Source organism: Nematolebias whitei, chromosome 18 (genome assembly GCF_014905685.2).
Source record: "Nematolebias whitei isolate Nwh7 chromosome 18, NemWhi1, whole genome shotgun sequence".
In the NCBI taxonomy this organism is placed as follows: Eukaryota; Metazoa; Chordata; class Actinopteri; order Cyprinodontiformes; family Rivulidae; genus Nematolebias; species Nematolebias whitei.
In genome coordinates, this window is record NC_056515.1 from 39,272,415 (window position 1) to 39,282,042 (window position 9,628).

General features: G+C 44.0%; 1 protein-coding gene across 3 annotated transcripts in view; it reads left to right on the forward strand.

The window, feature by feature from the left end:
* shroom3 (shroom family member 3) overlaps positions 1-9,628 on the forward strand; it is a 55,451-nt gene that overhangs the window by 8,624 nt on the left and 37,199 nt on the right. The window contains exon 1 of one of the 3 annotated variants that reach the window (XM_037692644.1): positions 1,486-1,558. The exons of 1 other annotated variant lie outside the window; for it this stretch is intronic. In XM_037692644.1, coding sequence (XP_037548572.1) covers positions 1,527-1,558 — 32 coding nt within the window. In that variant the 5' untranslated portion in view covers positions 1,486-1,526. Of the gene's footprint in view, positions 1-1,485; positions 1,559-4,651; positions 4,668-9,628 lie in introns of those variants that run through there. One more of the 3 variants, XM_037692645.1, reaches the window with a different exon arrangement.

Consider the following 9,628-nt stretch of genomic DNA (forward strand, 5'->3'; position numbering starts at 1 on the left):
ATCCATCCGTCCATCTATCCACCCGTCCATCCATCCATCCGTCCATAATCCATCCATCATCCATCCTTCCATCTGTCCATCCATCCATCTGTCCATCCATCCATCTGTCCATCCATCCATCCGTCCATCTATCCACCCGTCCATCCATCCGTCCATCCATAATCCATCCATCATCCATCCTTCCATCTGTCCATCCGTCCATCTGTCCATCCATCTATCCATCTGTCCAGCCATCCATCCGTCCATCTGTCCATCCATCCATCCATCCATCCATCCATCCATCCATCCATTGCGGCCAGTGACTAGCTCTCCAGCGTTCCTCCGCCTGCATCAAATGAGTGAAGCGAGCGTGCACGGGAGGACTCGCTGTCGCAGTTCTTAGAAATTTAAAGCATCAGTCAGAACTTGTATGGATATGGAAGAAAAACTTATTCAAGTCTCTTTGGCGTATAAGTCTATGTGAAAAACTGCGACTCGTGCGCCGGAAAACACGGTAATTGGGACTCAGAACCGTGAGCCGAAGAACAAAAACAGTCAGTTCTGGAGAAGTTCTCCTGATCCTGTTGTTTTTTGTTTTGTTTTCACCTCCTCCCTCTCAGTCTGGTCTGTAACCGGACTCTGAAGAACGTTCAAGTTCAAGGTTCAAATCTGAGCCCGTCGTCTGAAACACTCGTTTTGTCACGTTTATCTGCGGCTGTTCCACGTTGCGTCACGACTGGACGTGATGGTTAGAGCGTCTGTGCGTGGAGATTACAACTTCTTTAAATCTTTGATAAAGTTCCTAAACTTTAACGTTGTTTTAATAAACGTTGCATTCATTAAAGTTACCTGCATCAGTTTTCAACCCCAGACATCATGAAAATTCATCTTTTCACAGAATGTTTTCAAATAAAAGACGCCAAGTTTTAGTCTGTGAATAATAATTAACACTTAAAAACAAAAAAACTTAAAAATGATTAAAAAAAAATTCAAGGTTGAATTGTAACGTTTCTCGTTAATCATTAGACGAACTTTCACCAGTTTATCTCAGGACTTTCCTGTAGAAATCCTCCAGAAGCTGTTTGTTCTGAACTTTGGTGTGAACCAGGAGGGACTGGAGGAGCTGAGGGGTTAACGAGCGAACGAGACTTGTTGATCAAGATCTGGCAGGATCCATCTAGACCAGTGGTGCCTAACCCTGGTCCCTGAGGAACCCCATCCTGCAGGTTTTAGTTGTTTCTCTGCTCCAACACGCCTCTCAGATTTAGGTGAGCGTATGAATACATTTGACCCTGTGGTTGCAGTGTTCTGGTTGTGGTTCCAGGTTCAGAGCCAGGTCCATATTTGGGTTTGGGGTGGGACCGTGAGTCCAGCTCCCGGTGCTGCTATTGCTTTTACTGGAGGACACGTGGGAGGGGGAGCAGGACTTTAGACTTTAGAGCGCACTCTCAGTGGAACAGGTGAAGAAGCACACCTGGCGCTGTGGGAGGGCGTGGCCACGGAGCTGCAGTGGAGGTTCGGTCCGATCGGCTTCCTGTGGGGGTCTGATGGGGAACCAGGAGAACTGGACCGGACTCAGGTTTGGGTTTTTCTCTGTAGTAGACCCAAGTTAAGGCAGCGTACGATCTGTTCTGTTTAAAATACTCGTAGTCCGGGTAAATCAGTAAAAGCTTTGGTTCCTGGACCAGAACCGGGACATTTTAGCCATGTGCAGTCAGCTGTCCAACTCCCCACCTCCACCCTGGAACCGATGCGTTCGCACGAGCACCGCCAGACAGAAAAAGAAGTTTAACGCTCCGGGTCCTTCCTTTTGGTCTAAGTTATCCCAGGCGAGTTTCAGCCCGGTCTTTGTCCAGATGTGGAAGTAGTTCTGGTACCGTAGCAGTGAGTGGTGAGATGTTTAAGGAAGTCAGGGGCATTTGGTTCCCGTATCTCTGGGTTCGTGCGTCGACGTGGAAGAACTTAATAGCTGTTGACTTTACGATTATTCTTTTAGATTTTAAAACCTTCTGCGCTGTCATCCAAAGTGGAAACAAGAGAAATAAGCAAAGTACCGATTTCTGTTGTGGTTGCATGTAGGTCACATCAAAATCCAAGATGGCCACCGTCATTTATATACACACATACTCGTATATCTAAGAAATGGCCGCCCCCATCATCTGAGGAAACTATGCTTTCTGGGTTTTATATTAAATTAGTGTTTCCTCAAATAATTGGGGGGCCCAAAGATGAATCTATGGGGGCCAAGACCACCACTGGCCACCCCCTGGCTCTGCCATTGCACCTTGTGGTGACTAAAGTTGCTCCCAACACTTACCAGGATCTCTCACTCTGCGTTGCCTTTGACTAAAAATAAAATAAAAACACTCTGTCCTCCACTGTGCAACTCCTGCTCACCTGAATATCTTGTACTGAAACATTAAGGCTTTCTTGTGTTCCCTGTTCAATTCCAGTACAAAAATATATATATATTTTTAAATCCCCCCAGCAATGGGGGACATCGGTGTACTGCTTGTTTAGTTTTAATTTAATTAATTTGGCATTTAAAAGTAAAATAAAAAGCTTTTGAACCAGCCACGCCAAGATAAAGTGCTTGTTTTTACTGATCTATGATCCCATGTGTTTTTTCTTTGGCTTTAAAAGTAAATAATTAAATATGAAGTCAGTGCAGTCAACCTGCTGCTGTTACACCTCTGCGCTGGAACGGGATGTAGTCACAGGGCTGAGTTGGTGAGTAGGTTCAGAGTTCCACCTTTTACGTTCCTCAACTTGACTTCATCTTCTTTAAATCATGACCCATTTTTGATATTTAAAAATGGATTCAGAATTGTTGACGTCTGCGTCGCGATGCTTCCAAAAATACATTTTAATCCCCACTTTGCACGTCGTCTCGGAATTGTTTTATCGGTTTTGTTTACATCAGATGTCAGGCGTACCTTTTAAAAAGAATGACTGTAAAACACAAACTGTAGGTTAAGACCAAAATACTGTTTGTGATCTTCATGGACAGGAGCTTCAGGCTCAGTCGTGGAGAGGAGGGGTCCTGTTCAGGAACATCAGGAACATCAGGGTCTCGGCTCTGCTTTATGCAGACGATGTGATTCTGTAGACGTCTGGCCGTGGCCTTCAGCGTGCACTGGGGGCAGCATTACTTTTAGGTCTGGATGCAGACTGTCGAGCTTAAGTTGGTGCCCTCAGCTGTGAAACTTTGACTGAGTTATGCTAATGAGCTCAAACCAACCGAGCGTCTGCCATCTTGAGAACCAACGAGAGACAGCCCATGTCATGTCAAGGGGCCTCCCTCCCATATTTCTTGAAGAGACGCGCTGCTCACTCCCTCACTATCCATCCTTCAGTTCAAACAGTCTTGTATTGCCATCTGGTGGTCGAAAAAAGTACTACACACAAAAATTAACCAATATTTCTTTTTAAATTTTACAATAATTACTAATTATTGTCAAATTTCAAGCAATATTATCGTTTATCGCAATAATTTACGAGACAATTAATCGCCCAGCAACATTTGTTATCGTGACAGGTTGTGCATCTGGAACATTTCCTCTGATCTCACAAGACAACTCGTTCTTGTTTATGGTTGTTTTGTGCGTTTCGTTTGGACATTTCAGACGTAGAGCGTAGTCCCGGTGTCCTTCTGCTGTTTGAAGGTCAAACTGGAACGATTCTTCTTAAGTATACGGGAAGAGTCCTGAGAAACTTAAGTAGCATCCACAGTACTGTGCAAAAGTCTTGGTCCAGCTCGTCTGTCATTTCCAAGCAGCCAAAGTACTTTTTTTAAAGTGATCTTAATCATCAGTTCATCAGACTCATTTTATTTGTAGCGTTTGCTTTTTTAATTTTGTTCTTAAATTCCTCAACACATGACTACAAATCATTCAAGTGTGACAAATGCTCCTAAACTAAAAACTCCTGTAACAGAAGATCTGACGAGGAGTCTGGAGAACTATCGATGGAGACGACTTTACAGGTTTACAAGAAAGTCTGGACATATAAAAATACAAAGGCTTTAGATTTTTGGTTGGTGCTGTAAAACTGGCCCCGAGGTGGGCTCGGTACCGGTCCAGGGGGTACACCACCTCTTGCACTGTGACTGCTGGTGATAGACACCAGTTCCCTGCAACCCTGAAGGTAAAGAAAGGGATGGATGGAGAGTGAAATGGTTATCTTCTAATGGACGTGAGTTTTCTGGACCTGCTTTGTCTTCTCCTTCGCGCCTCTTGGCAGTCGTCCACCAGCTCCGCCTGCAGCTGCAGAGCAACAAACGCTCGGGCTCATAAATGTTCATTGGACTGAACTTTCGCTCTTCAGGCATGTGTGTTCAACACTGTCATTGTAAAGGTGTGTGTGTGAGTCCAGCAGGTGTCAGCTGGTTTTACTGTTGGCTTTGTGTATCTGTGTGTTTGTGCGTCTTCAACCCTTGTTGGAAACACAAAAGCTGCGTCGACAGCAGACGCACCTTTCAGACGCTGCTTCGCTCACCTCACCTGTTCCTCCTTCCCTCCGGCTCCCTTTCCTCCATACCTGCCCTCCCTCGCCCTGATTGGTTAGAAACAAAATAAGTTAAAGTTGCTCAGACATCCGCTGACATTCAAACACGCAGACAGAAGAAGCGATGCCAGAGTTGAGGCTAAAACAAGCTGAACACGAAGCAGAAGCTGCATGTCGGAGCCGTAAGTTCTTCTTCTTTGTTTTTATTTTTATTTTTTTACCGTTTTCTGTTTGTGCTGAAAGTAAGAACAGACATTTGAAATGCTCCTGGAGTGAGCTGTGCAGAAAGCTGAGGCAGGATTTGCACAATAGTTTTTTTATTTTTTTATTTTATTTGAACATATTTTGCAATCTTAACTAAACTTCTAAACTTCTTTTCCCCAAACAAACATTACCACAAATCTGATTTAAGGAGAAAAAAAGGACCTTTGCAGGCAAAGTTTCAGTTAAATTTATTACTTTTTTTAACTTACAAAAGGAGATTTGCGCCTAGAACTGTGCTGCCAACAAAACATCATGTTTTTACACATTTAAATGAAGGAATGTGCTCAAAGCTTACTAACTTTAGTGACATACTTTTTATTTTTCACTCCTTCCTGGTCTCTCTTGTGTCTGAGTTTATAACAGATTGCATTTAGATTGTGAATTGAGGAAAACTGCTTCCTGCTTTGATCTGACGCAAACCTGCTGAACTTGATGGTCGTTACAATTCATGTGTAATTGTATATTAATTATATAACACTATAGGCTCGCTGAATCTGTCCCAAATCTACTGAGCAAATACGAGGAGCAAATGATGGAGAATAAACTCGGTTAATGTTCTGGTTTTTGTTATGAGTTCCACCTGGATGTGGGCAGGATCGTTGTAGCAAGGCTGCTCGTGAACTGCTTATTTATTTTTTTTCTTCAAAATATCCACGCTCAAAATGAGCTACGAGCTACCACCAATGGGTAAATAAGAAATAAAGTCAATACAAATTTACCATCTTCTGCCACGGGTTCCAAAAATGCCCAGTGGAGACCACCTTTCCTCGGCCAGTCGGAGCCTGTTAATCGAGTCCATTTGGTCCAGATGGATTCTGTCATCAGCCAACAGACAGAAATGTCTGCATCTCCTCATGGTACCACCGTGTTCGTTTAACAGATATATACTTTTTGTTTTTAAAAGCAAATAAAGACGGATGCCGCGGTTGCGAGATTTGTAAAATGGAGGGTTTGATTCTTGTGAAGGAGACGCCGTCATTAGAGACGTCTCGCTCAGTCCAATCAATGTCCGGCAGTCTGCTGATGTCAGCTCGGCTCACTTGGAACCTCGACCCAGTAGGTCCTAAGAACGGAGCTGAAGCAGGTGGGACCACCCGATGATGAGACTGAACCTGCATTGAGTCGATCTCAATACGTCTAAATGGAGCCCGTGGAAAAAGGCCGTAAGATCCACGATGACCCAAGACAGAATCCTGTTTCCTTGTGGTCCAGAAAGATGTTTTTGGTTTGTGAACCCCTCAGATCCTCTGGTTCCTCTCTTGTATCTGTTCCACAGGCAGAACAAGCACGTTTGGAGGTTCTGCTGTTGGTACGCACCATATCTGTGGATCTGAGTGGAGTCCATGACGTGGACACTTAAACGTGTGTTCGCTTGAGCTTGTACACAGGATAGCTTTCTTCAGTAGAACAGCTACTTTTCTGTCTGTAAAACTCAGTTACATTGAACTTGGATGAAAGTCGTTATAGAGACAAAGCTACTCCGACGCTAGGAGTCGTCATATGTCCCATTTTACAGAAACTCTCAAAGTACTCGTTAGATGTACAACTGAATAACTTCTGAAATGAACATTTCAAGTTGGTCTCCATGGCTACCCAAGCTTAGAAAACAAAAATAATTTTAATTCGGCTGTTTTTGCAAACGTTTAGTTGAAATTTGGCGTGGAAGTAGCTGAGAGCCATCCTCAACTCAGTGGGGAGGGAGACATGTCTGTGTTTGTGCACCGGAGGTGGGGGGAGGAAACTGCTCAGCATGAGGAAGCACTACCTTCATGCCTGTGGCTACCTCTGTAGCTGTTTAGCTAGCACGTCTGTATTGTGTGCCGCTAGCTTAGCGGTACGTCAGCGATCGTCCGGGGGAGGCAGTTCCGTAGGCTCGGTTCCGTTGATAGGGCGGGGCATCCTCCTTGTATAATTTTACGTAATCCTGGTCGAATCAGATGTTATGGGCGGGACTAAAGAAAGTTGACGGACATCTGGGCCGAGACGATACCAAATGTCCCGCCTTCGACGGGCGTATAAAAAATGAAAGAAGTGTCATATCCGTATATTCGTTTGTGTATTTTCACATTTGATTTTGGCAGCTTCAGGGTTCCGTATCCGTCGCCTGCAATGGTCCGTGGATTGAGCGTTGCTGAGCTCGTAGTACGCCCTGCCTCACGCCTCGCAGATGTTTCCTCGTGTTTTCCGCCCAAGCCTCCTCAGCAGCCGTCTGTGCTTCACCGGTGTTGCGTTACACGCCGAGAGTTTTGTTGAAGTAACGTGAAACTGCAGACATGCGGCACCCGCTGCCGGTCTGTGGGTTTCAGCGTTGTTCGTCAGCGCAGATCGTCCTAATCAGCCGCACGGTCGCATTCCTCTTTAAGGGAGCTGAGGCAAATTTAAAAAGTTATTTTGTTATATAATAATAATAATAATAATACTTTATTTATAAAGCCCTTTAAAACAACCACAGCTGCCACAAAGTGCTGTACATATAAAATCAAGAACATTTAAACACATAAAAACAGTTGTTAAAACAGTTGTTATGGTCCTCATGCGTCAACTATCGGTTTGTTTGTACAAATATTGTACCATCACGTTGTTTTAATAAATGTTTACGTAATATCTGATTTTTTTACAGTAAGAATTTAAATGAAATTGGTGCTTTTCACTTGTCACTTTGGATAGATTTGGATATTTGTGTTGGGAAGTTTCCAGAAAACCTCAAAAAAACTTTAGATATCTGGTGCTGTCTCGTTCCGGTGTCTGTCCTGAAGTACTTTGTCCTAAATGATGTTTTGTCTTTAGGAGGTTCTAAACTTTGTTTAGTTTGTTTCTTTGTTGTTTTTTTTAATTGTTTCAAAGTTCTGGATCAATAAAATCATGACCTAGGAGCCCAAACCATCAGCCCTCCACCACCGTGCTGACAGCTGCGAGGAGCTGTTTGCTGCAGTGCATTCTGGTTTGGTTCTGGTCCAGAAGTCTTGTGGTTCCTTCAGAGGAAGATCTCCAAACCTAAGTGGTGCCACTAAGTTGTTTTAGAGAGAAGAGGTCATGACCTTTGACCTGCTGACTGAGGCCTGTACAGTCACTGCACGGTCTGACCTTCAGGGTGAATCTCCTGTGAAGATTTCTGTCTTTAATATTTTCTACTCGTTAATAACCTTTCTTTCTGTAGAGCTGCAGACAGTTTGGAAAAGACCTTTGACCCTTCTGAGACTCATGTTGCTTCTCCAAGCTCATTGCTGATGTCTTTCCAACTTGACGTTGTGTTAACGCACACCTCCAGGTCAGCAACAAATCCTGTTTTCCTAGAGGTGGTCCCGCTGCTGATGTCCTGACATGTAACAAGCAGAATCCATCCATTGGGGTTAACAGATGAGGTTTTGTTCTTAATAAATTCAGCCTCAGAACTAAAACCGTGTTTCTGTCCGGTTCTGGTTTTGGGACCTGCGTCCTCTGCGTGAAGGAGCCCCGATCAGCAGGTTTGGCGGCTTCCTCGTTTTGTTCTCTGCAGTTTGCAGGAGCTTTTTGTTCGGCGCTTAATTGTGTGACTCAGACAGAATGCAAAACCAAGCGTGAATAACGAGCACGTGTCCTTCGGCCCGTGCAAAGCTTCGATGCACCACTGAATTAAAAAATAAAAATAAAATTAACTTCCAGCTTTTAGATTAGAAAACTGAGAAATTGAGGCGTTCGTGGTTATTACCTCGAACACATGTATTTATTTCTGTCAGCTCCAGTTAATGGAGTTGAAGTCATTTGAAGTCGAGTCAAAGTTAGACAACTTAAAATAAATCAAAACTCCTTAAAGCAGAAAACTGGGCTGAGCATGAGCAGCCACGGTCCAAAGACGAGCTGAAGGACCTTCGAGCATCCGGCTCCTCGGCAGAGACAAAATGAGAAGTCTTGCATGTGGCACTCAGATAGTGGACCTTGTCTTTTAGGAAGTTTTCCTCCAGCGTCCCCTCCATGTCTTTGCCTTCGCCTCCCGTGTCTCTCTGTCTTTGTGTTCTTTTGTTTGAGGGTTGACGTAACCGAGCTGAATGGATGTTTGAGTTTCTCTGCTCAGATCGGAGGAGAAACGAGTCATTAGAGGAACAAATCTCAGCTGATGCCCCGGGCAACCTCCCTGTGTGCGTGTCTTCGTACATACAGTGACCAGAACCCCAGCTGGGTCCAACAGGCATACCTTTACATGTGTCAACGTCAGTTAAGCCTTCAGGGGACCGTAGTGATCACGTTCCCTGGTTCAGATGAGTTGAACGGTGGTTCGAGGAATGCTTGGCCTTTCAAAAATGTCAGCTGTTTTTTTAAGTAAAACATGTTTGTGTTGAATAGTTTCAGTCTAAAGACAAAAGAGCTCCATCTTCACTGCTTCCCTGTGCTCGAGTCGTAGAGGCAGCAGGCCCAGGCCAGAGAGGACCTCAGGGTTCCTTCTCTGCAGGACATGTCCAGAAAACCTCCAAGGGGAGGCGTCCAAATCAGATGAACCACCTCGTCTGACTCCTTTCGGTGCAGAGGAGCAGCGGCTCTGTTCCCAATCTAAAACTACCAAAAGGCTAGCTAGAAGCTACAAGTAACAAAACATTAGTTAAACTAAAAGGATCAAAGTGTTAGCTAAAAGTTAATAGTAACAAGATGCTAGCTAAATGTAGCCATGACTAGCTAGAAGCTACAAGAAAGAAAACAGTAGTTAAAAGATAAAAGCATCAAATTGTTAACTAAAAGTTAATAGTAGCAAAATGTTAGCAAAATGCTAGCTAAGTATAGCAGTGACTAGCTAGAAGCTACAAGTAAGAAAACATTAGTTAAAACTAGAAGGATCAAAGTGTTAGCTAAAAGTTAATAGTAACAAGATGCTAGCTAAATGTAGCAATGACTAGCTAGAAGCTACAAG